This window comes from Peromyscus leucopus, chromosome 6 (assembly GCF_004664715.2).
Source record: "Peromyscus leucopus breed LL Stock chromosome 6, UCI_PerLeu_2.1, whole genome shotgun sequence".
In the NCBI taxonomy this organism is placed as follows: Eukaryota; Metazoa; Chordata; class Mammalia; order Rodentia; family Cricetidae; genus Peromyscus; species Peromyscus leucopus.
In genome coordinates, this window is record NC_051068.1 from 131,004,528 (window position 1) to 131,031,572 (window position 27,045).

Below are 27,045 nucleotides of genomic sequence, written 5' to 3' on the forward strand. Positions count from 1 at the left end.
TTTGGTAAGGCAGAACCATCATGACAGAAGAGCATAGAGCCTAAAAGCTGTTCATGTCATGGCAGCCAGAAAGAGATGTCCAAAGAGTCCAGAGACAATATAACACGCAAAAGCACTCCTCCAGTGACCTACTTCCTCAGACTAAGTTTTGCCTCCTGACAGCTCATTAAATTTGGACTCATCAATGATTTAAATAATTTATAAAAGTAGTACCTTCAGTATCCAATCACCTCTAAACTGTGCTACCAGTATAACTAAGCCTTCAACATGAGCATTTGGAGATCACTTTACAGCAAAACATATACAAAATTGCTATGGGATGATGCTTTTGTACACTGGTTTAATAAAATGGTGATTGCCAGTAACTAGGCAGGAAGTAGAGGTGGGGAGAGCAGACTAAAGGAATGCTGGGAAGAGGAAGAACAGAGTCAGTAGTCACCAGCCAGACACAGAGGAAGCAAGATGACAAGGTAGTACTGAGAAAAGGTACCAAGCCATGTGGCTAAACATAGATAAGAATTATGAGTTAATTTAAGTGTAAGAGCTAATCAGTAATAAGCCGAGCTAATGGCCAAACAGTAATAAATAATATAAGCCTCTATGTGTTTACTTGGGGGACACAAGTGGGAGAGATTTGTCCCTACCACTGGCCGGCTGGGACACAGGAAAACTTCCAACTATGCTAACTACTACACTAATTATTATTATTATATACCACCCTCTGTTAGAATTGAGAATATGTTGACTACTCAATCCAAAATAACTCTCTTGACAATTATTCTTAGAACAAAAGATACAAACTACTTATCATTCATTTATTTATTCATTCACTGATCCATCTATATGCTTTGTACTGTGCTAGACAATGCAGATGAAAGGCTAAATAAGAACCCCTAGCTCTTCTCCTACAAAAGTTGCCAGACTGTTTGGAGAAGACAAATCAATCACTTAGAATAATATAGCAAGTATTGTAACAGTGAAACAATGCATAATGTAACATATATCATATGTTGTATTTTTTGGTTACCTGGCTTTATTTTCTATCCCCTTACTAGGAAAATATTTGATGAAGGGAGGGACTTTATTATTCACCTCTCCCTCCCTCCCCTCTCTGTCTTCCTACCCTTGTGTGTATATGTGGGTTTTTTTTTTGTGTGTGTGTGATCATTTGTAGTTTACAAGTCTAATGATCATTCTTAGTTGATTTTTTGCTTTGTTTTCTTTTGTTTTTCTATACTGTAGAAATTCTGCTAGCACTGAATCACACCTAATGACTTCAGTCATGAAACTCCATAATCTCAATTCCCACTTCCAAAGATGGTCAAAATACTTTCTGCCAATAACAGTGACAGCAAAAACCTATTCTGTATAAATCTGGGAGCTCATACAGATCTCCAAATGTATTTTTTTAAAAAAAAAATCCTATTAATTGGAAAATTTAAGGCTCTACCATGACACCATACCCATTCTCTTGTCTGAAACACTTTAAAAGAATGACAGTGGTCTTCAATGTACTATTCATGAGCTCATAAATAACTATGATCACCAAACGAAGTAAATTCCTCAATGAGATAATCATATTTCTTGTCTACCTTTGGTGAGACATGACCTCACAATATAATCCTGGCTAGTTTCAAACATTCGATATAACTCAGACTAGCCTGAAACTCATAATGTTCCAGCTTCAGCTTCCTGAGTCCTAGAATTACACATATGCCTATCATTCCTATTTGAGTTTTGACACATTAGTAACAGGAAAGCATTTGGATGATAGGCTCAGAAAGGAATAGACTCTCTGAGATGAGGAAATGGATTTAAAATCTGCAGGAAAAAACTATAAGAAATTATTGAAAAGACTACAATAGAGAGCAAACCTTTAGAGATCTTATACAGTGTACCACTTGATAGTACCTGTTTCCATTAGCAAGAAAGAAAAAGAACAAAAGGAAAATATTTTTAATATTTATTAAAAGTTATTCATCTTTTATCTTATAAATGAATGTTTTCTTGAATGTATGTATATGTACCATATTTGTGCCTGGATCCCATAGACTTTAGAAGAGGAAATTAGATCCCCCAGAACTGGAGTTACAGATGGTTGTGAACCACCACATGTAGGCTGGGAATTGAACTCAGGTCCTCTTGAAAAGGAATAAGTCCTCTTAACTGCTGACCTATCTCTCCAGTCCTGATTTTTTTTTTAAAGAACAAAAGCTCCATGTTTCATGGACAATTTGGTTGAGTACACAAGAATCTCAGGAGAAATACAGTATTAGGAAAATTAATATTATGAGGACTACTCTATTTCCACCTAACAAATTGTTAAAGTAAAAGCCTTAAAGTTCAAACTGTTTTAAATAACACAAAGTCCCTGATAGAAGCACAGACCTATTTAAGGATTACAGATTAAACTCATAAACTAATGAAGTAAAAAATGAAATATCTGTCATCCAACCAAAACTTCTTAAACATATAAAGAACCGATAAAAATCAATAAATGGCGACCTAGAATTAATATGTTAATATTAGCATCTGGATACACTAAAATATTTACTATAATTGTATTTTATATACTCAAAAAAAAAAGAATTAGAGCATATATTCCTGATTAAAAATCCTCAATAGGGAGAAAAAATTCTTTAACTTGTAGAGCATATCTAGAAAAGAACAAGCTGACATTAGATATAGTGATGGAAGACTCAGTGCTTTGACCTTAAGGTCAAGAATAAAAAAGGGATGTCCTTTCTCATCACTATACTAGAGTTTCCAGTCAGTGCAATAAGACAATGAAACAAAAGGAATAAAAGACATTTGTAATGGAAAAGAAAAAGTAAATCTGTCTTTGTTTATAGAACAAGACTATCTGTGTGTACTCTGATGGAATCTACAAAAAGGGAATAAAAACTAATAAAATAGTTTCTAAAGAGTACAGGTCAAAAGATGAATACTTAAAAGTCAACTTTATTTCAGTACACTAGTATCCAATAAGCATAAATTCAAAATAAAAAGCAAGGTCATCTATAGTGTCCTAAAATATCTAGTAATTATTATTAAGTAATGCAGTTTTTGCTACAGTGACATATAGCAGGGCCACTGTCATCAGGAAAATTTCTAAGTGAAGAAACAAACAACAAATAATGAACATACACAAATCTGTTAACTTCTGTCTTCTGTTTGGTAATCCAGTTTTCTACTTGTAAGAAAGAGCTATCAATACAAAATTCTATAAACTGTATCAGCACCACCAAGATTTTTAATGCTACCAGAATAACTCTTTGATGCCTCCAGAAGAAAATTTTATTAGTTAAGTAATTTTAATCCGTATTTAAAATTCTTTCATATTATGAACCAGTTCTGTCACCCAGTTGGCAGGACCTGAAAACTTATAAGAGTACCACAGGCTTTTCATGGCTGAGCCACCATTAATCCAACAAGGCTGACTCAGAATCCGTTTTTAGTGATTTTCATGAATGTGACTCAAGAGCTGATTAATTAAAATCAAAGTATAATCAACACTTTAAGTAAGATATTTCAAATTCTTTAGTAGAAGAAAGCCAAATTCTTGAGCACTCATTTATAAACAAATTTTTTTCTTGCCTACTTAGTTTGTGAAAGCAATATTTCAGAGGCCTCTACTAACTACATTCAACAAACAAGTTTTGAGTACTTGAGGTAATGCTCTAAACACAACACTGCCTACATGAATGGATCTTTTCTGAGCCTAGATCTTAAATGATATTTTTGTGTTTCCATTCATTTTATCTCTACTAGGCAAGAATAAATAGGCTGGCCTCTTGCAGTGGAGACACACTTAGTAAAGTGGAGTCACACCATTTATTTCACTAAGACCCTGATCAATCAACAGCTGATCACAAATTCTGATTCTAAGAGCAAGTCCAACTATGTCAGCAGATCCACACAGCCAACTGCCCCTCTTACTGTTAGATGACACTGACATTTGATATTTAACTTGTGCTAAAGTATTGACAACAGAGAAATCATATGTCGTTCACCCCATTTTTCTAAAACTCATAGAGTGATCTACACTGCAATGTCTGAAAAGCATCTCAATTCCACCAGCTTGTTTCCTATGTGAATTGTTTCATTGTAGTCTGATGCTTTTATTTCTCTTCAGATACAAATATTTGTGAGTGGCTTGTTCACAAATCAAAGACTGCCTCAGTCATTATACTTAACACCCTCTAGCATCATTCCTGCTTTCAGAGTACAGTCTTCACTCCCCACTACGGGTCACAGTGAAGTAGGTCTGGAGCCAAGACAAAGTAGCAATTTCAATTGCACTTGTAATAATGACTTCTTCCAGGAAGTATAGAAACATCTTTCATGGAAATGCTTTTCTACTTTAATTCAGGGAATGTTGTTTTAGTAAATGTACCAAAGTGTATCAAAATGAAATAGTTCATATAGTTGAACATGAATATCTGGTTTTACCAAGTGATAAAAAGTTAAGAGAGCTAACAAGAGAAGAAGATGGGTAGAAATAATAGTAATTCATTGGCGAAAGATCAACTTAGGTCTTCAGAGAAGTCTGCATCTGGGTATTATGGACAAAGAGGCCAAAATGACATTGTGAAAGGGTGAGTCCACCTGACCTTTAACTTTACACCAATGACAAAATAGGTGTACTTGGATCATCAACAAAATACTAGATATAAAATCAAATCTCCTGAAAGTGGAGATTAGCAGGTATTACTTGATCTTTATGTTATCACTTTTGGCTAAAAAAACTAAATAAAAAGTACATTTGAAGATCTGGGGATGGGGACATAACTTAGTGGTAAGTTCTTGTCTAGAATCCACAAGGCCCTAGTTCAATCTCCAGTGTTGGGTGAGCGCTTTAAATATTTCCATGCTTACACCCAGTTGACTCAGGATTCAATGCAGTATCCCCAGAAATTGGAAGTAATTGATGTTTCTGTTCTTGTTCTCCTGTTTTTGTTTGTTTTTTTGGTGGTGGTGGTTGCATGTGTATATATTTGTTTTCATTTATTAGTTATTTGTTTGAGGTACTGAGGATTAAAGTTAGGGTCTCACACATACTAGACAAGCAATCTACCACTAAGCTACATCCCCAGTCCCTTTTACTTTATAATTTGAGTTTGGGTGTCGCACTAAGTTGGCTTACTTGAATTTAGGATCCTCCTGCCTCAGTCTCTTGAGTGCCTGATATTATAGACCTACACCACCAGCCCTGGTCAGAAACCAATTTTCATCTAGATTTTATCGAAGCATACTAACTTAACATACATGAGCTCTTAACCTTCAAACCTTCCATAAATGACTTACCATGATTTTTAATTTTGAAAACACATTCTTCAAGGTGCTAATTTCTAGAGTCTATGCACCTAAAAATAAGAACAACAAATGTTCAAAACAGCATACAAACACACATACACACTGAAAAAAAAAGTCTAGTTCTTGTTTTTAAAGACATGGTTTCAATCCTAAGACAACAAAGGCAACCCAGAACTACCAAAGAAAGACATTTGGGGCAGGGAGGAGCACCAGGAATACTAAAATTTTTATTTCCTGGGAAGTTGGGAAGTGTACAGTGTTAAGATATAAACCATACATCTACACCCAAGGAAAAACTCAGGAGAAAAATATATCCAATAAAAGTAATAGTCTTGAAACCTGTCCTTCCAACTTCTTACTACCTTACCTTCTGTTATACTACCATCATCTTCCCTGTCTTATATCTCTCTCCAATAGGCCATCAAACTAATCTGTTTCCATGTAGTGCCCTTGAGTGATCTCTCAGTGGTCTGTTTTTATCAAATAAACCCAAACCATTCTTGGCCTGTCTGTCTGTCTACCTGCCTGCCTGCCTGCCCCCCCTCCTCTTTCTCTTGCTCTTTCTTTGCCCCAATGAATTATACTAGTGCTCATCTCTTTGGCCTTTTATTTTGCCAGAACATGTACTAATCACAAAGCTTGTTCAGGCCTCCTCTAAAACAACTCTTTAAATTGACCATGTATACCCATCACCAGTGTATCCTTCCATGAGAGCCATTTTCCTTTGTTTGATATCTTCCTCCCTTTGATTTATCTATCCAAAATTCCCATTCTAGTATCACAACCATAATATAAATAGCCTTTAAAAATGCAAAGTAGACCATGTTATTCTTCAGTGAAGCCTTTTCCCATGACAAACTATTGATATTCTTACATGAGACAATATTCTACAAAGCTTGACCTACCATTATTTCTAGACCAGTATCTTAGTTAGGTTTCTATTTCTAGGATGAAACATCATAACAACAACAACAAAACCTTGGGGAGAAAGGGGTTATTTACTCTTACAGCTCTCAGGTCACATTCCATCACTGAAGTAAATCAGGGCAGGAAATCAAGGCAGGAATCTGGAGGCAAGGAACTAAAGTGGAGGACATGAAGGAGAGCTGCTCACTAGCTTGCTCCCCATGGTTCATTCAGCTTGCTTTCTTATAGCACCCAAGACCACCTACATACCCATGGATGGTACAACCCACAATGGATTAGGCTCATCCATCACAGAAAATGCCCCACAGACTTGACTACAGGCCAGTCTTATTGATGCCTTTTCTCAGTTGTGGTTTCCTCTTTTCAGATAACTCTAACTTATATCAAGTTGACACACAGACACACACACACAAAAAGAAACCCACCCGGAAAGCCAGTTATACCTCTTTCTAGTTCACTGTATTACATTCACATCTAAACTTTATAAATATTCTAAGCTTGGCCTGAACTCTGTATTGCTTGTACTTTAATTGGCTTATATAGTCTTCCTAGTTCAGATTGCTCTTTTACTTCTAGGACTTCCTAAAACAAATAGAGACATTCTTCCTGAGTACCACCATAATTTTATAGAAACTGGACACTTAGTTGCAAATAGTGAAACCAACTTTAACTATGTACATGTAGGTTAAATATTAGGTAGCTCGAGGCCAGCCTGGGCTACCAAGTGAGTCCCAGGAAAGGCGCAAAGCTACACAGAGAAACCCTGTCTCGAAAAACAAAAAAAAAAAAAAAAAAAAAAAAAATGTTAGGTAGCTAGCATAATCTATAGAATATTTAAAAGATGGAACTTGGAGATTTAACTGTCCAGTTATTACCTAAGCTCCTCTACACAGTGTCTTAAGTTGTCTAATGACTATTATGGATGAGCAGAACCTCCAGTGAGACCAAGCACTGGGTGATACCACTACCTCCTCATTTTGCCTCTTATTGGGCCAGAGTCCATGCTGCAAGCAAGCTGGGAAAGTTCCTAGTATCTTTCTGAGTAGTCAGATTGACTGTTCTACAGCTTTGTTGTGGAAGGGTGGGTAGTCATAACCATTTGTTAAATTTAAATTAATTTCTCAGTTTTCCTGAAAAAAAAATGCTATTGTTGCTCTCTCTATCTTATCTGTTTTCCTAGGGCTCCAATAAACAGTACATGTCTGTCCTTAATAATAACAGTAACTTAATATGAACGTGTACATGTGAATAAAACAGCATTGTTTAGTTTCTGAGTACAGAAAAAAGAGTAATAGTCAGGACAGACAGTGATGGGCAACAGGTAAGTAGTGGTGATAAGCAAGAGCATGTAGTGTTTCCTCCTCAACTATAAATAATAGTTAAAGTCCTCAGCCTTGTTGAAAGGACCTGGGTACTGAAATGTGCTAAAGAAGGATATAACATGTGATGATAGCACCCCATACACGTCCAATGTTAGCACTAGCAAATTTTATTAAACCGTACCTGGTCACCATGACAATTACAACACGAGGATAATGACTGTGCTGTCTCTAACAAGTTCTGGATCATATACAAAAGATTTTTTTTTAATAATTGAGTAAATGAATGAGGGTGAAGATGATAGCAAAGAGTTAGTGGACAGAGGTGGACACCAAAAAAAGTGTGGTGACTGAAGTAAGCTCAGGACTGTCATGTCATTCCCACACAGCTCCTTTCTATCCAACCCACTTCTCATTGTCCTTGGGAAGGATCCAGGTCTGTGGAAAACAGCCAAAACACTGTTATGGAAACACCAAGTCCAAATAATGTGCAAGTATCTAAAGTGCTGAAAGCCACTTCTGTTACCCTGTATCAGCTGAGGGGTTGAGAGGATTCCCAGAGCTACTGGCACTTCCGGGGATTAGATGGAATACAAAAAAAGTCCTGGCTAAGGACTTGTTTCCTTGTCCTAAAGCTGGTGCCAGAACTCTCTAGTCTTCACTGAGAGAAAATGTCTATCCAGTAAGTATCTCTGAGAGAGCTTGTATTGTGCCTTTGTGGTAGTAAATGGAGTATTCAGGTTGTTTTAGAGAGATAGTATTGGGTGGTGGATTGCTTAAGAAGGCCCTTGGGCCTAGCTGGAGACACTTTTTCCTGCAGTGAACTGAATATACAAAGTTCACATTCAGATGGTGGTAAGATCTGTACAAATTGCAATGGGCCTGGAAGGCAGTTGTGAACACAGAGATAAGCTTTGTGTCTTGTCTGGCCATTTTATACCTGTGTGTCTTTGCCAAATTACATGTGCTTTTAAGTCTAAATTACTTAATTCTTAAAAATTTTTCCAACTTCAGAAGTAATATCATAATGCTACTTACCCTACTGTAGTGTTGAAAGATTTAAATGCTCAAGTACAATATGAAATTCTTTTTGTAAAATGTTTAATGATAAGTGATTGATAAAAAGTAGTTATAATTAGGAGGTCTAGTCAGGACTGCACTTTAAGAAGTTATAAAACAGAAGCAAAGATAAGACATAAGAAATAGGCCCACACAAAACAGTACAGGACCTGAATCTTTTGATCTACTTTTTGAAAGTACTACAGCTCTTGAGAATTGGTAGAGACATGAGATGTTGGGAAGAACTAATAGCATAGTATGATAAATAACTAAGGGTGGTGCACTTGACCCTAAATGAGTCCATGAGAAGGTCAGAGATGCCTCAGTTGTGTGTCTCTAAATTCTTGAGAAGAACCTTGTGGGTGTCACAATTCAGGAAGAGAAGTGAGCACAGCAAGACTAGTTGATATGTCTTCAGGAGCATGAAAAACTGCAGAAAGTAGGATTAGAACCATATGACCACTGTTATTAAAAGTGAGGATATTCTCCTTGACATGAAAGGAAGGGCCAGAGGGGCATCTCATAAAACCCTAAATAGGCTGGGCTGCAGCCAAACTGGAAATTGTCCTTAAAGCACTATTCTCCAAGAGACCCCTGGGACTCTTTGAGAATAAACCTAGGCTTCTTTCTATTACCCCCACATTTCAGAATTGAACATCCTGCTGGTGGCTATAAGAAGCTATTTGAAACTGTGGAGGAACTGTCATCACCACTAACAGCTCATGTCACAGGTTAGTTTCATTGATCTTTGCTTTTTTGTTGTGTTTTCTAAACTGTAGTCTTGCTGTATAGCCTAGGTTGGTGTAAAACATGACACCCTCTTGCTTTAGCCTCTGAGTACTGGGTTCAGGCCACCACAGTTTAGCTCTTCTGAAATCTTTCTATTCCGTCAAGATCATTTTTCTCAGGTTTCATATTCATTCAGGTCTCTCATTGCTGGTTGTTTCCACAATACAGGAAAGGGAATATGGAACTCATTTGTTTTGTTTTTCTCTAAAATGTTTTACTAAGTAAAAGCAAATCAAATAAACCTGAATACCACTCTAGTGTAACTAGTGAGTTCTTACTGGCCCAAGACTTGTTAATTCATTAGAAAAAAATTAGACATGAGGCAGGTAAGACAGTTCATCAGGTAAAGTTAAAGGTCTTTGCCAGCAAACTAGATAAACCTGAGTTTGACTCCAAACCCACATGTAGAAAGCCAACTCCAAGTTGCCTTCTGACCTCCAAATACTTGCTTTGGCACATGCCCATACACATATACACAGAGTGAATAATTTTTTTTAAAAATCGGAGGGATCTGAACCTGGAAGAAAAATGAAGAGTAAAATGGAAAGAACAAATTTAAGACATTCAGGGCTTTGAGGATAGCTTCTGATGTTGTTTTTGAACTTCAGGTTTTAATAATAAGAATTCCTCTTCTCTCATTTACCTCCACTCTACTTCCGCAGTGTAGATAGTTGTTATTTAACTGAAATTCCTTGAGAATGAAGACTATATCTTTGTCATCTTCAATCTAACAGTCCCTTGTTCGATGCTCACCATATAAAAAATGTTTTCTAAGTGTCTGTCCAACAAAGGTCTTAAATGAGAGTCTAGTGACAAGTGTCTGATAGTTTTTCATTGAAAGGAAGTGGTGTCATGCCTATTACATCAGAAGCACTTGCAGGTGGCAGTGTTGTTACAACCCTATTATTTCACCATCTGAGGTTCCTATCAGTGGCTTAATTATTTTTACCTCAATTCCTTCACTTTCTAAAGACCAACATTTATTTTGTGGGGATATTGTGAAGACTAAGAGGTAATTTAAGTAGAATTACTAACCCAGTATTAGACACCAAGTAAGCAATAGACAGCAGTCACTGTTACTATTGTCAACTCTGTCTGAAGACCCCATGTGACTCATCGAGGCCTTGCTGATTATAACAGGATGCTAGGGGAAATGTCAGTGCTTGAGCAAATCTTGTCTCTGCTTCCTGCTCTATGAAAGAGAAGTCTGTGCTCCTCAGCTGGATGGTTGTGCCAACAATCTAGCTCTGGTATCAAAATGTACATGCTTTCAGTTTTTAATCTGATGTCCTGTAGGCTAGTGACCTTGATTTGTAGTCTTCATTCTTACTTGTTTGAAAATAAAGACATGGTAAGAAATGAGCAAACATGTACTTTTTCTAGTGATAAGAGGGACTGACCAAACCTCACTGTGGAAGATGGAAATCCCCAGGATTGTTTCTCATCTGAGTTCAGACCCTACACCTAGCCTTGTACCTTTTCTGCCACAGAGGATGAATTTCATCAAGGGTGCTGATTCACACCCCAAGAGAAATGGGAGTTTTAGATTTTAAAAATTCAGCATTCATGTTGCTTCATTTAAAAGGTTTTTCTACATAGGTACAGTGGTGCACACCTTTATTCTCAGCTCTCAAGACATAGAGGCAGATGAATCTGAGTTTGAGGCCAGCTTGGTCTATAAACTGTATACAGGCCATCAAAGGTGCCACAGTGGAATCCTGTCTCAAAATGAAAAAAAAAACAAAAAACTTTTCCTGTCACCATATAAACATTCCTAGTTATAATATTTTGGCCCTTACTCCCTCTACTTTTCAATCCACCAAACTGCATAAGAAAGCCTGATGTTCCATCCAAAGGTAAGCTGAGAAATGACAAATGGACAGGCACCTGGGGAATCTAGTAAGTGGCATCACTTGCTATCTCACTTTGCTGCAGGTATAATTCCCCTCTGGCTTGCTGGCAGTCTCCTTCGATGTGGGCCAGGGCTCTTTGAAGTTGGATCCGAGCCCTTCTATCACCTGTTTGATGGACAAGCTCTTTTGCATAAGTTTGACTTTAAGGAGGGCCAAGTCACATACCATAGGAGGTAAGTCAGCACTGTTTCATGGCTGTCCTCACCAGAGTGGAGCCTGTCTTAGTGGAGCCTTTCCCCTTGTGTGAACTTTCATCTTCCTGAACACAGAGCAAACCTCCAAACTCATTTCTTTCTTCTTTCTTTATGGTCTGTGGATGTCTGTATATCTGCAAGGTCCATATATATGCTAAAACAAGATAGGCTCAAGAGCTCAGAGCCAAACATGTCTGTTTTCAAATTCTGAATCCACCAGGCACTGCTTGTCTTCACTGATGACTTCTGGCAAGAAATTGGCTTTTAATTCTTTTATTTGTCATCTATAAAATGAAAGAAATAGTAGAATCTACTCATGACTAAATGAGTAGCAAGAATGTAGTAGAAGCAAAAGCTGCTATTACTGTTGTAATTATTAGACTACTGTTTATCTTGGGTTTTTTTTAATCATCAGAAAGATATGAGAAAGTGGCCTGTGAGATGGTTCAGTAGGTAAGCCTTACATGCCACTAAGTCTGACCACCTGAGTTTAGTTCCTACATAGTAGAAGAAAACTGACTCCAGCAAGTTGTCTCTGAACTCTGTATGCATTCAGTGGCACATGCATATGTTCCAGTGTACATGTACACACACACACACACACACACACACACACACACACACACACACACCAGTGTTTAAAATTTTTAAGAACTGAGAAAGAGAAAGGGTGCCACAAAGGAAGAAGGGACCAAGTATATCACAGAAATACCAGAAATAGAGACAGAGAAGAGACATGCAAGGGGTAGAGAGAGGAGCAACACGGAGAAAGACAGAGACAGAAAAATTTTTAACAAGAGTTATTGGCTAGAGGGCTAAAGCAATGGCTCAGCAGCCACTCTGACAGAGGACCCAGAATTCAATTCTCATACCTTAGCAGCTGCAGTTCACACTGTCTGAAGCAAACCCAGACCAAGGAGATCTGATGCCCCTGTCTGCCCTCTGTAGGTAACAGGCATGTATGTAGTACACAGACATACATGCAAGCCTAATATAATACACATAATTGTAGCTGGAGTTTTCTCCAGTCCTGCCCAGCACCACGGAGCCCACACCACTTATAAAATAATCACTCAGAAACATATATTAATTAAACTGCTGGGTCATTAGCTCAGGCTTACCACTGACTAGCTCTTACACTTAACTCAGCCCATTTCTGTTAACCTATATGTTGCCACATATTCCGTGGCTTTACCTGTTGCCTTTATATGTTGCTCCCTGGATGGCAGGCTGGCGTCTCCCTGACTCCACCTTCCTATTCCCCCAATTCTCCTCTCTGCTAGTCCCGCCTATACTTCCTGCCTGGCTACTGGCCAATCAGCGTTTATTTATCAATCAATCATAGCAACATATTTTTACAGCATACAGGACATCCCACAGCATGAATAATAATAGAAATAATAATTTTAATAATAATAACAACAATAGTTATTGCTAAAGCCATCATTCCAAAAAGCCCCCACACCAACACAGTAAATACCCTGATTCCTATTTGAATGTTTCAGCCTGCTAGTGGTATGGTCACCATGAATTTCAAGCATTTTGAAGAGACATCAAAGGAAGAGTAAGGGGAAACTGAAAATAGGATATGAACAGTGACAAAAATGAAGCAGGACCTGCCAAGCATAAATTTTTCTAGCAAAGCAATTTTGGACTTCAGGCAAAGCTTTCATATACCTTCTAGTGTATACATTCATATATACTTCTTGTCATAAACACACAAAATCAGAACTTACTTTGCCCTCATGTGATAAACCTTAGGCAGCATTTGCCAGGTAGTCTGGGGAATGGCTCAGCCAATCAGCTTGTGGAAGAGATAAAATTCAATAATAACTAAGTTTTAAAGTATACAATAAATTCTAAAATTAAAGAGAAACACAAAGTCAGAGGGATAATGAAAGGAACATAACCCAGCACACTGTGTCCTATAATGTGATGAGTAACATGTGTGAAGTGCCCGTGTGTCCTAGTTTGTTTTCTATTTCTGTAATAAAAACAAATATGGCCAAAAGCAACTTGGGAAGGAAAGGGTTTATTTCATCTTACACTTTACGGTTTGTCAGAATGTGAAGCCAAGTCAGGAATAATTGAGGAAATGGAGCAAAGATCGTGGAAGAATACTGCCTATTGGTTTGCATATCTCTCTCTCTCTCTCTCTCTCTCTCTCTCTCTCTCTCTCTCTCTCTCTCTCTCTCTCTCTCCTCTCCTTCCCTGTCTTTTTCAACTCTCTCTTTTCCTCTTCCTCCTCTTTGCCCCTCCCTCTGCTTTCTTTCTAAAAAAGTTTTTGGAAATTTTATTTCATGTTTATGTTTGCCTGCTTGTATATCTATGTGCTACATTCATGCATTGTCTGCAGAAGCCAGAAGAGGGTGTCAGATCCCCTGGAATTACAGTTGTGAGCCATCACATGGGTCCTGGGAATTGAATCCAAGTCCTCTGGAAGAGTGACCAATGATCTTAATGACTAAACCTTCATTCCAGCCTTCAGCCTTTCTATTACCACTTATTCAGTGGTGATACCACCAAGTGTGGGCTGGAATCTTCTACATCAATCATTAATAAAAAATTAATGTCCCACGTATTTCTATAGGCAATTTGGAGGGTTGGAGGAAGATGGAGGCATCTTCTCAATTAAACTTCACTTTTTCCCAAAAACTCTAGTTTATGTCAAGTTGATGAAAACTATCCACCACATTGTGGGTTTCTGGTATGATATGACACATTCACTTTTTCTAACTCTGGCCATGGTTGTAATCACATATATCAGCCACTTAACTTTTGGCAACTCAGTTTCCTATCAATCACAGTTAGGTTTAGAGGACTCAATTTAATTAAGCTCATTCCTTTGTTGGTTATCCCAATAAAAGGAGCTGATGGTTCTCCCTATTCTTTTTGAGTTTATGTTTCCAATTAGATGAAAACACATTGAGTATTTTCACGTGTCCTGTATGAATGTATCCTTTCCTCGTTTCTCATTGTCCTTCAGATTCATCCGCACTGATGCTTATGTTCGGGCAATGACTGAGAAGAGGATTGTTATAACAGAATTTGGCACCTGTGCTTTCCCAGACCCCTGCAAGAATATATTTTCCAGGTTAATAAAACCAAATTGCATTTTATATCAGCCCTTTTTTGTTCATGTAGCTTAAAAGTTATTGAACTGGAAAAATCATTTACTTCTGTAGGTTTTTTTCTTACTTTCGAGGAGTGGAGGTTACTGACAATGCCCTTGTAAATATCTACCCAGTGGGAGAAGATTACTATGCCTGTACAGAGACTAACTTTATCACAAAAATTAACCCAGAGACCCTGGAGACAATTAAGAAGGTAGGAGACTGTGCTCAAGGAATATTGCTCAAGCACATAAAACTGGGAACTGGGAATTAAAACATTAGGATAAATTCAACAGAAAGAACATGAGGCATATTAAGTTTCAACTTCTTGCTGGTCACCAACTGCTAGACATATAACATATGTATGGTAAAATTTACTTCTTAATCTATGACATTTTAAATACTTACATAGATGGGAGGAAACCACTTAAAACAGCTAACATTCATTCAGTTGTAACACAAATATTTTCTGAGACTTTTCCATGTATCAAAAACTTTTGTAAGATACAAGGAATATATCAATGAGTAACACAGTTCTGTCTCTGACCTATAAGATATAAATACCAGTGTTCAAAATTATAGCTTTTAATATTGAAAACCTGCCACTGATGGTTCTAGGCAACTGTGTTGCACCAGTTTGTCCTTTTAGACACTTTTTATTAGAAATAAAGTTGTATTTTAAATGGAATAGTATAAACCAAAATATTAGAAAATGACACACTTTGCTGAGAACTTATTCAGTCTTCATGACTATTTCTTAAAATAGACACACAGTCTCAACCAGTATGTGTTAACATATTTTGCAAGGTGCTTGTCTTTAGCAAGCTTAACCTCTAGATGGGGAAATCAAAGAGGGACCCAATAGAAGGATTCATAATGTGGTGAATCTTTTAAGTAAATGTAAACCTAAGGAAAGCAGATACAGAAATATGTCTCGAGGTACTTGTTTAGGGTGGAGAAAGAGATCAAAGTTTGAACTTATATACTTTCTGAATACATGTAGCTTCAGTAAATTTGATCAAAAAACATTCTAGAATAAGGGGTTGTGTTATCAAAGATACAGAGATGGAAAAATAAGGCATATGTTTGCAGAGACTGCAAATAATCTTTTTAAACTAGACCTGTCACAGTTCTCTGTGGAAGCTTTGGGCAGGAGATGGCCCTTCACTGTAGGGCTGTCCCATACACTGTAGAGGCTTGATGGTCCTGACCTTGTCTGCTAAATACAAGAAATGTCTTTAGGTCTGAGCCAAAAATGGCTCAGATATTTCAGGTAGGGGCAATATTTAAACTGAGAACTAGTCATCTTGAAGTATAAGTAGTTTCAAATGAGCCGTGGCATGCTGTTGGGTAAATCTGAAAGGTTAAATAATAGGCTATAAATTTGAAATGAACTGTTTTCCTGATGAAAAGTTACTGAAAGTCTTTGCTAAAAGAAATTATATAAGCAGATACACTTTAAAATGTTTATTTGGAAATGGGAGTACAAAGGAGATAAGGGCTGTCTAGGAGATCAGTCATGGAATTCAGGACTATAAATAACATTAATGTATTTTTTTTTCAAAGAGATAGAAGAAAGGAGTTTGGATATCCTGCCATTAGTTTACTGACAACCTCAATGCCAATACTATACCCAGTACCCTGCTCATAGTGTACAACTGAAGCTGACAGGACCCCCAAGACTTATTTCTCATTCCACAGGTTGATCTTTGCAACTATGTCTCAGTCAATGGCGCCACTGCTCATCCACATATTGAAAGTGATGGAACTGTTTACAATATTGGCAACTGCTTTGGGAAAAATTTTTCAGTTGCCTACAACATTGTTAAGATTCCTCCACTGCAAGCAAGTAAGTCACTCAAAAATGCTAGAAATATAGGATACAGATTATAGTATCAGGATTATTATTGGGCTTGATAAGACTCGCTCTCATTCCTATCCTAGATGACTAATGTCCAGAAGCAGGACAATAGACAATGATGGCTTCAAAATCCAGAAAACAAGGGGCTAAGTTCTATTCTACAATATTTCAAGATCTAGTGCATATGTGTATTTAAATGTAATTTGAATTTATATTTATGAAACATTTATTGAGCACTTACTCATATACCAAGCAAAATATTGAGTTACTCTTTGGTTAGACTGAGAAATTTTGGGAGTGAGTTCATTGCCATGATTTAAGAAGTCATTTGTATTATTTTCTCGTGCATAAACTTTAGTATGCATAATACTTATTGGACAAAACTGTTGATATTGCTCATCCATACTATGGTTTTAAGGAATTTTGCAATACCATGAGGGGGTTTTGCCCACACTAAAACACTAATTTACTTCTCTGTACTTAAACCTGACTTCCACTTGTTCTAAGATGTGACTCCACAGTACTCTTCCTTATGCGTTTAACAAATTTGCTGCTCTTAGGATTTTCCTAGGTTAGGGTATCTTCACAGTGAAGGGAAGTGAGCAGAACATGAATGGATCTGAGAAACAAGATGGGCCTCTCAAAGAAGAGCAACTTGGTGCTTCCAGGGTGGGAGAAGCTCCCCCTCCCTGGAAGAGACAGAAACTGTTTCTGACTGTAAATGACAGGCCAAAGGAAAAGAGCCTATTGAAGGGAGGATACCTGGGCTAGGACCAATCAGAAAAGAGAGGGAAGCCTGAGGGAAGGAGACCCCCAAGAGCTTATAAAAAGTAAACTTCTCCTGCACCCTCAATAGGAGAAATTTTGTCTTTTAATATTAAGTTTGGGATATTTGTTCTTTAATTCAATCTGTGGCTGGTGTATCTTTGTTTTCTTGTCAATCTATAACTTACTTCCATCCCATCAGATGCCCTCAGGTCTGTACCTGTGACTTTCTGTCCAGGACCCTCAGCTGCCACTTTCTTGTCCTCTGCTTCAGTTCTTTATCTAACCATATGTCAAATGGCTCCTTGCTCTCCAACTTTCACTTCACTTTCTTGAGTAAATCTTCTTTGTAAGATGTACAAATTTTTGTGTTTACCCCAAAAGGAACTTAGTGGGACCTTGAGATAACCTTACTCAAGACCCCCTTAACAACATAAAATTCCACTAAGATAGCCCAGTGACTGAGGAGATGAAAACAAGCTCTGAAAAAAGATCCACATCTGAAAATGTATTTTTGCTTGTATAAGCTGTTTTAAATATGATGATGATGATGATGCAGAAGATGATGATGATGATCGAAAGCCTTAAAAACCACTTTATTTCAGACAAGGAAGACCCAATAAACAAGTCAGAGATTGTTGTACAGTTCCCCTGCAGTGATCGGTTCAAGCCATCTTATGTACACAGGTAATTTAAAGAACGGCTCAAATTTAAATTTATCCTTTGTCTACATGATCAGGACAGTTTCTTGTAGAAAACTAAGTTTAAAGCTAATTATTTCATATAAGAATTGTAGATCTGAGTAACTAAATATACTTTGTATAGACCTATTTCTTTGTAACCAAGAACTGACCCTCTCATTTACAAGCCCATTTGTGTTTTTGAACAGTTTTGGTCTGACTCCAAACTATATTGTTTTTGTGGAGACTCCAGTCAAAATTAATCTTTTCAAGTTTCTTTCTTCGTGGAGTCTTTGGGGAGCGAACTACATGGATTGTTTTGAGTCCAATGAAAGCATGGGGGTATGTCTGATTCATTTATTCATTTGTTAAATTGTGATACTGAGGAAAATATTTTATTTTTTATAAATTTATTAAAATATTTTCCTACTTTTCTAGGTTTGGCTTCATGTTGCTGACAAAAAAAGAAGAAAATACTTCAATAATAAATACAGGACCTCCCCTTTCAATCTCTTTCATCATATCAATACTTATGAAGACAATGGGTTTCTGATTGTGGATCTCTGTTGCTGGAAAGGGTAAGAAAATGTGTTGGATAAATGCCCTATGTCCAGTTTCTTCTGGAAACAAAATACTTTAATAGAGGTGCAAGCCCTTGTTGTTTAATATGAAAGGGGGCAAAGGGGAGTGGTATGAAATAGTAAAAAGTGTAACTGATAATGATCAGAATTTAGAAAATTAGAAATAGACTGAACATCAGAACTGTACTAAATAATAAAAACCAACTGGATCTGAACCAGATCTGAAAATAGAAGGTTCTGTGACTTGGAAAGTACCTTTAAACTGCACAAGGCCTATAAGATGCCTTGAACCCTCCCTCCGTCATTCTGAATAAGAGAAGCAGACATGCTATTCTCAGGATAGAGAATAAATTAAAAATGCATTGATTCCTGAAGACACAGAGTGGAGACAATGAAGCAGAACAACAATTATATAGGCTGCTGTTACTGCAACATATTCATGAGGCAGACCTCTTAATTTTCCCCTCAGTGAATAGGAGAAGGAAGTGGTTCTGAAACTCTTTTTATCTATAGCAGTCTGGGTTGTGGCCTTAATAACAATCAGATATATGTGCTTTCAAAGTCATGAATTACCTCTAAAATTGTTTGTAATTGGCTAGATGTGGTGGTACATGCCTTAAATCCCAGCATTTAGCAGGAAGAGACAGGAAGATCTTAGGTTCAAGGCCAGCCTGTATTACATTGGACCCTGCTTCAAAACAAAACAAGACAAATTATTTGTAATTGTGTTCATGCTGATTTCTTGTTTTCACAGGTTTGAATTTGTTTATAATTACTTATATTTAGCCAATTTGCGTGAGAACTGGGAAGAAGTGAAAAGAAATGCCATGAAGGCACCTCAGCCTGAAGTGAGGAGATATGTACTTCCTTTGACAATAAACAAGGTAACTTCCTTTACAAGGATTTCACATATCAAGTGTGTTTTATCTCTCTTGGAAACTGTCATGTTTATACATATAATCTTGAAATTTCAGCCATAAATCAAACAGTTTGGAATTAATATTAAGCTTCTGACTGGTTATTTGGGTATCAGTGGGCGGGGAGAAAAACTTCCAGTTATAAGCTGGAAAGATGGATTGGAGTGAGACTGTACAGGGGCTTTATCAGACTCTGGGTAGCATATAATTGGTAAGGGCTCACTTAGGGAGTTCAAGGGTGTGAGATGTGTATATGACATGGGCCCCTCTGGCAATGGCATGGAGAACAGATTGGGCAGTAGACAGTCTGAAGCTATAATCCCTTTTAGAGTATGAATGCTCTTCTGCAATGTCAATGCTTTTTCAATCCCATTCATTCCATGCTCTAGCTGTACCTTTTATATTTTAATATTACCTGCCCTGCTACCTATCACTTCTACTATAAATTTTCTTTCATTGAACATATCACTTACTATCCTTTATTACCCTGAAAATGTCACTTTCCCATTTCACTCGATTTATCTTTCATGGTCAATGATTATGAACATCCTTGTAGATTATCATTTATTTCACCTCTTTATAAAAAATCATACTGTAGTTCAATTAGATTATCTATCCTCTCTGTATTTGTACCTCTGAGTTTAAATTTAAGTGCTGCAAACACACAATCATGTTAATTGGTTCAACTTTAAATGTCTGACCACAAATCTTACTGCTTCGCTTCCTAACTTCACATATCATTTTACTTTGCTAGTTAAATATTCCACCTCCTCTCCTCACTTTTATACCTCCCACCCCACTTTCATGTGGAATATTGATGGTGCTTTTTCTTTATCCGAAACAAATTAACCAGAAAAGAATCACAGATTCCTGCTGCCTCATATACTACCCACCAGCACCATACCTATATCCTGAATATCTATCTTCCTAACCAGAAATAATCTTACTTATCCTTGCAGTAGATACATCATTCCAGCAATTCTCCTCCTCCCTCTCTCCCTCTCAGTTATCCTTCACTGCTAGTCTTAATGAACCATAATTAATACCGGGTCCTCTTAACATATTTTACCTCAACAAGCTACCACTATACCTTCCTTTTGCTAGAAGCCCCTATAATTCAGTCTTTGGCTCCCATACTATCTTTTTGTGTTCTCACTTCTTTGACATATTATTTTAATTTTAAAGTAGTCTGCATAACATTTCTCCCTGTTTCTGAATCTCAAGATTCAAGATAACCACCACCTCTACTTTGCCATTTAATATTCAGAAACAAAACCTGAATTTCTTATCTGCCCCCACCAAAAAGTGCACCAGCCTATAACAATTTCACACATACTGAGACAATACCAACCTTTAATTGTTCAGACTAGATACCAAGGTGCTGAGCTCAATGCCTCTCTCACTTTCAAACACCATTCACCAGAAAACTGTCAACTCCATATACCCTGTCTCACTGACTCCAATGTTACCAGTCTAGCTAGAATCATTTTCTCTAAATTGGACTACTATAAAACAAACTGGTTTTGCTGAGTCCAATCTTTCACTGTTACCCACATTTACAAAACAAGTACCCGACTCTACACTCAGCATAGTAACCAGAGGGATTTCTTTAAGAATAAATCACAGTGTGTTCCTTGTCTACTCAAAACTCTCTGTAGCTTCCCCTCATTTATCCACAGTGAAAGTCCAGGTCCTCACTATAACCCATGTGCCTTACACAATCTAAACTCACTAGCTCCCCACAAAGCTCTCTTAATTACCACCATGCTGATCTCTGGTGCTTCTGGAACATACTCAGCATCATTCTTCTCCAAGATTTCCTCCTCCATTTCCTCATCTAAGAGTTTTGTATCAAATGCCACTTTTACAAAGAGGCCTACTCAGATTATGTGTTAAAATTTCAACCCACAAATTCCCTCACACATTGGATCCCTCTTCTATTTTTTGTTCCTAAACTCATGCTACACTGTATACCTTAAGTATATTTGTTAATCTCCAAATAGAACACAAGCTTCACTGCTCCTGGGAAATTCCCCTCAATACCTAGAAGAGAGTGTAAAATACCATCCAAGAGTGTTTCCCACTGTTTTCATGCAATCATTTAAAGAGCTGTGTACATATGTTTGCATATCACTATATGCACATGTGAAGAGATAAATGTCTTTTTAAAAATCAGGCCTAGTAGTTTTTCTATTTGACAATATAACTACATGTCATTTTCTTGTATCCTAGCTAGAAGATAATAATTGTCTTTATCCTCGAGAAGCTGACATCTTGGTTGTTCTTCAGAAACTATATATTTTTTTAATCTACTTTTTCACAGCAGTCCTTCCTCAAAACCCTTAATTTTCTCTGAGGACAGCTTCATCTCACTGATGAACAAATTGAGTCCCTAAGATCCTGTGTGACTTCTCCATGGGTCTGGGATCCTAAGTCATCTTGTGGCCAAGCAGGTGGTTTAAAATTGGGATGGAGGCACACCCTAGCTCTGTGCTCTTGCCATAGGCCTTCATCTGAGGCTCAATTTCCTCATATGTAAAATGGGGTAAAGATAGGACTTACCTGCTGTGAGGACTAAATGTATATGATCCATGCCAAATGCATTGCATAGTGTCGGGCATCTATATAAAAACTGTTGATATTGTTCATTAACATTGTCATGGTGATGTATCAGTGTTCTGTGTTCAGATCAGTGGTAAAAGGAGATGTGAGAGACTATTTGGCTGCTTTTCTAGCCCCTTTGACAGTGTATGTCAGATGTGATTATGATAGTTCTGTGTATGGTGTCATCACTTTCCTATTGCCTTTCCTTCATGTTCTCAGTCTCATTTTCCTTTACACTCAGTTTAGCTTTACCATTGTATATATAGTATCTTTTCAGCCATTTCTGAGCTGACCTTTCCTCAATTGCTCTCTTCCTCATTCTTCTCCTGTATGGAGCCATGTCACCTTTCCTAAACTTCCGAGCCTTCAGAAACTTTGAGTGGGTAGAAGCAGGAAGCCATCTCAGTGCTTCCAGACTGTGACTCCAGCCCCACAGTCTGGCTTTCTCTGGTTTAGGTTCCAGTCTTACCAGGGTTGCAAAACTTCTGCTTCTCACTGGCACAGGTACAATCTTCTAGCCATACCTGCTTATTCACAATTCCCTAGCATGCTAACTAGCTCTATATCACCCTTACTCCCTGGACAATCCTTGTTTCTTCCTGAGTTTTAAAGTCATGTTCTTGTTTTAATCTGAAGTCAAATTTCAACTTCAGGTTGTTCTTAGGCCTTGTCTTTTTGACTCCTTAAAACAGACAAAAAGTTTCCTCCACCCATTTGTCCGTGGGACACACTAACTGCCTTATGTTCTGAACCCACTGTAATGTCCTGTCCTTCCTACCCACAAGCAAGTGCTACCTATGTTCTCCTTTGTCCTAGAGCATTACAAAAGTCCTGGATTGTAATGCTTTCATGTGTTTTCTCAAATTCTATATTCACATGCCATGTGGCCATTTCAGCCCTTCTTATAGCTGTCTCCCCAAAACCTAATATAATCCATGTTCTACAGGAGATGCTTAATAAGTGCTCATGGAGTAATCAAATGACCAAGATGTTTTCAGTCATGCTAATTGCATTTGTAATAGAGAATTTATTTGGAGAATCCCTAAATAACCTTTGCCCTCCTAGCACCTAGCATGGTACCTAGCACACAGTGTGGGAGCCCACAAAGGTTTTCTAGTGAGTTCTTAGCTTGCTTTATGCAGCAGGGCTGCATTTGGGGATGGCTTGACCACATGCATAGTTACCAGGTGTTTGGGATGGTCTGCACTTGGCTCTGCTGGGAGGAGGTCTTTTGCTCCACCCCTTGGCATTCCTTTAAAAGCCCTTTAGAAGAGACAGAAGGGGCTGGTGGGTTTTGACCCAGGCCCTCCCGAGGCTATCCTGTGCTTCTGTCTCTCTCCTCTATATTTCTATCTCTTATTCCTCACTCCTCAAGAGTCCATGGGGTAAATAAATGTGGAAGCTGGACCTCCAAACAGAAGTAAGTTGTTAAGAAACAGATTTGCCTGATTGATTGGCTACATAGAAGAATGGAGTTTTAGGAAAGGACAGTGTCACATGGCACCTTTTCTGAAGTCTATGACCATTATCCAGGATTTTAAGCTAATCAATATGGCTATCACGTTCAAGTAGAGGCAAACATTTAACCCTAAACAGCATGTTTCCAGTGGGTTACTTATAACCTACCAATATGGTATCTGAGAGATTTTAAAATCTGATACAGTAGCCAGGCTCCTAGACTGCTTTTTGTTTTGTTATTACTCTCCACATGATGAGCCCTGAAAGAGGAGGCAAAATTTAAGAAGTCTGCATTTACAGATGCTTGGGTTTTCTTCCCTGCTCACTGAAGTCTCTGTTATCTTCTTCCTAAGGCTGACACAGGCAGGAATTTAGTCACACTTGCCCACACAACTGCCACAGCAATTCTGTGCAGTGATGAGACCATCTGGCTGGAACCTGAGGTTCTCTTTTCAGGGCCCCGTCAAGGTAAGTAATATAGAGAAAACATCACTGAGAAGGGAACAGATGTCCCACTTAAAGAGACTGAGTTTTCCTATGTCTGTGTTCTGTTTTGAAGCCTTTGAATTTCCTCAAATCAACTATCAGAAATATGGAGGAAAACCTTATACCTATGCATATGGACTTGGGTTGAATCACTTTGTACCAGACAAGGTAATGAAACACCTTACTAACACCCAATAGAACTTTGAGTCATGTGCTAGTCAAGTAAAGCAGCTCATTAATTAACCAATTGCTTTTTCTTGGGCACAAGCAGCTCTGTAAGCTGAATGTCAAAACTAAAGAAATCTGGATGTGGCAAGAACCAGAATCTTACCCATCTGAACCCATCTTTGTTTCTCATCCAGAAGCCCTGGAAGAGGATGATGGTAATGAAATCAATTCATGTGTCTGAACTTCTCTTTGTGCTGAAACACATGTGTTTGATATTAGGAAAGGGGTTAGGCTGATTATTCGCTAATTTTCAAAAGTGATTCTTAAACTTTTGAATTCCTTTGAAAGTGACTTTCATCTGTGGTCAGGTCTTGTTGATTGCTAATATTAAAAAACAAACAAACAACAACAACAACAACCACAGCAAAATACCTTCTGTGTCATGGTGGAGCTCTGAATGGAAGGGATGAGAAAAGGGTGTGACTGCAAGAATTCTAGGTATTTGCTTTTCCTGACCAAAATATATTTCTAAAAAAAAGCAGATAGAGTTCTAATAAGAGAAATAGAATATTCTAGCAGATCAATGAATGTGCAGCTCTGGAACTCTAGTGTTTGTTTGTTTCTTTGTTTTAATAAGTCGGGGCTAAGAAAGAATTCAGAGCCTCAACATATAATTGAAAAACTGCATTACATAGCATCAGTCTCAATTAAGCATTAATGATAGGGAGTGTGGAGAGCTGAATCAGTGTTTAAGAGCACTGTTCTTGTTGAAGACTGGGTTCAATTCCCAGTGCCCACATTATAGATCGCAACCAGCTGTAACTCAGGTGATCCAGCACCCTCTACTGGCCTCTATGAGTACCAGACATACAGTTCTACAAAACATTCATGCAGGCAAAACACTCATACACATAAAAATAACAAAATAACTTTTAAAAATCAATGCAAGGAAGGATAGGGAAATATTATAGTCTGAATGATTAATTTAATAAAATATGGGAAACTGTAGAAGAATGAAATAATTATGGGGCCATTTTCTGACATAAAATTTTTACATTCATATCACTTATTCAATGTGGAGGCCCACAAAGGTTTCCTAGTGAGATCTGAGCTTGCTTTACCCAGCAGAGCTGCATTAGAAGATTACTTGACCATGTGCATGATTACCAGTGATTGGAAAGGGTCTGCACTTGGCTGTGCTGGGAGGAGGTCTTTTGCTTCACCCCTTGGCATTCTTATAAATAGCCCTTTAGAAGAGACAGAAGGGGCTGGTGGATAGGGATCCAGTCTCTCCCAAGGCTATCCTGTGTTTCTGTTTCTCTCCCCTCTATCCTTCTATCTAAATCTCTTATCCCTGGGGTAAAATGTGGGAGCTAGTCTCCCAGCTGGCCTCCCACAATTCAAAAGTGTAAAAGGTATGTTTTCATTTTGTCTGAAAGAAGTAAACTTACATATAGGTCTTGAAAATTATAATTATAACAGACTCTTCTGCTTTAAAAGTTTTAAAGTATACATTTTTACTTTATCATAACTTTTTTCTAGTAAATAGAGCAAAGACTATGTTCTTATACTACAGATAAGAACATAGATCCACTAACTTAGTCAACATTGAGTTTGTACTTTGGTCATTGTACTAAGATACTGTGGTTGCAGCTGTAAGAGACAAAGACAAGGTCAGCCCCTTCCTGGGGCAGTGCTAATCAGGAAGAAAGAGTTTAGATCTAGTACTCCTTCAAGTGGTCATACAGACAGGTGATTGAAGAGCCAGAACTAGCTAAGTCACATGGTTTTCTATATTTAATGTAATACCACCTTACTATCTATATAATCTCAATGCCAAATAATATTAAGATCTGATTTCAAAATTTCAAAACTGCCTTAATTAACAGGTGTGGTTCTGAGCGTGGTGGTGAGCCCCGGAGCTGGACAAAAGCCTGCATACCTCCTGATTCTAAATGCCAAAGACTTGAGTGAAGTTGCCAGGGCTGAAGTGGAGACTAATATCCCTGTTACCTTCCATGGACTGTTCAAAAGATCATGAACATATTCCAGATCAGCAAAAAATGACTCCATGGGTAAAGTTACTTGTTGCCAGGCCTGGAAACCTGAGTTCAATCTTTGGGATCCACATAGTGAAAGGATAAAACTTACTGAAATTTTTACTTTGACCTCTACACACACACACCATGGCACCTACATGTCCACGTGTAAGAAATAAAAGTAATTTTTAATTAAAAATTAAATAAAATCATCAACATGTTTCTAATTACAAAACCAAGAAGGCCAACTAGCCCCCAATCTACAATCAAATTTTGCCTATTTTAGCTTGCTGTCTTGCTGGTTTTAAGATGGAGATGGGGCCGGGCGTTGGTGGCGCACGCCTTTAATCCCAGCATTCGGGAGGCAGAGCCAGGCAGATCTCTGTGAGTTCGAGGCCAGCCTGGGCTACCAAGTGAGCTCCAGGAAAGGCGCAAAGCTACACAGAGAAACCCTGTCTCGAAAAAAAAAAAAAAAAGATGGAGATGAACACAATTTTGCAGTGCTTTTCAGAAATCACTGAGTTGAACAAGTAGTTCCTATTAAAACTTAAGTACTTATTTATATGATAATACCTTTTCTGTGAGATAGATATAAACTGAAAATAACTGCATTATTTAAGGCATTTAGTAATCAAATGAGAAAGGAATGTAGACTTTCAAAACTTCCTTTTCTATAATAAAAGTTTTTTTAGTAAGCTATCTGCCTATATAGTTCATATTACTCTTTAACATTTAAGAAACAAAGTCTTATATACTTCATTTGTATATAGCATTACTCTGTCAAGGAAGAGAAAGTACACTTACTGTCAAAGCAAACATTTTTCTTAGACCTGAGAATGTCATCCAGGACCACATA

At 37.7% G+C, this 27,045-nt stretch overlaps 1 protein-coding gene across 3 annotated transcripts in view; it reads left to right on the plus strand.

Moving 5' to 3' along the window:
- Rpe65 (retinoid isomerohydrolase RPE65) overlaps nucleotides 1–26,217 on the plus strand; it is a 48,481-nt gene extending 22,264 nt beyond the window's left edge. The window contains exons 1-14 of one of the 3 annotated variants that reach the window (XM_028890367.2): nucleotides 8,156–8,244; nucleotides 9,270–9,352; nucleotides 11,346–11,496; nucleotides 14,504–14,611; nucleotides 14,703–14,844; nucleotides 16,332–16,479; nucleotides 17,862–17,943; nucleotides 18,146–18,278; nucleotides 18,375–18,514; nucleotides 19,272–19,401; nucleotides 23,850–23,964; nucleotides 24,056–24,150; nucleotides 24,254–24,365; nucleotides 26,040–26,217. In XM_028890367.2, the coding sequence (XP_028746200.1) occupies nucleotides 8,234–8,244; nucleotides 9,270–9,352; nucleotides 11,346–11,496; nucleotides 14,504–14,611; nucleotides 14,703–14,844; nucleotides 16,332–16,479; nucleotides 17,862–17,943; nucleotides 18,146–18,278; nucleotides 18,375–18,514; nucleotides 19,272–19,401; nucleotides 23,850–23,964; nucleotides 24,056–24,150; nucleotides 24,254–24,365; nucleotides 26,040–26,191 (1,602 nt within the window). In that variant the 5' untranslated portion in view covers nucleotides 8,156–8,233 and the 3' untranslated portion in view covers nucleotides 26,192–26,217. Of the gene's footprint in view, nucleotides 1–8,155; nucleotides 8,245–9,269; nucleotides 9,353–11,345; nucleotides 11,497–14,503; nucleotides 14,612–14,702; nucleotides 14,845–16,331; nucleotides 16,480–17,861; nucleotides 17,944–18,145; nucleotides 18,279–18,374; nucleotides 18,515–19,271; nucleotides 19,402–23,849; nucleotides 23,965–24,055; nucleotides 24,151–24,253; nucleotides 24,366–26,039 lie in introns of those variants that run through there. The other 2 variants (XM_037207262.1, XM_037207263.1) reach the window with 2 other exon arrangements.
- The last annotated feature ends 828 nt before the right edge of the window (nucleotides 26,218–27,045 follow it).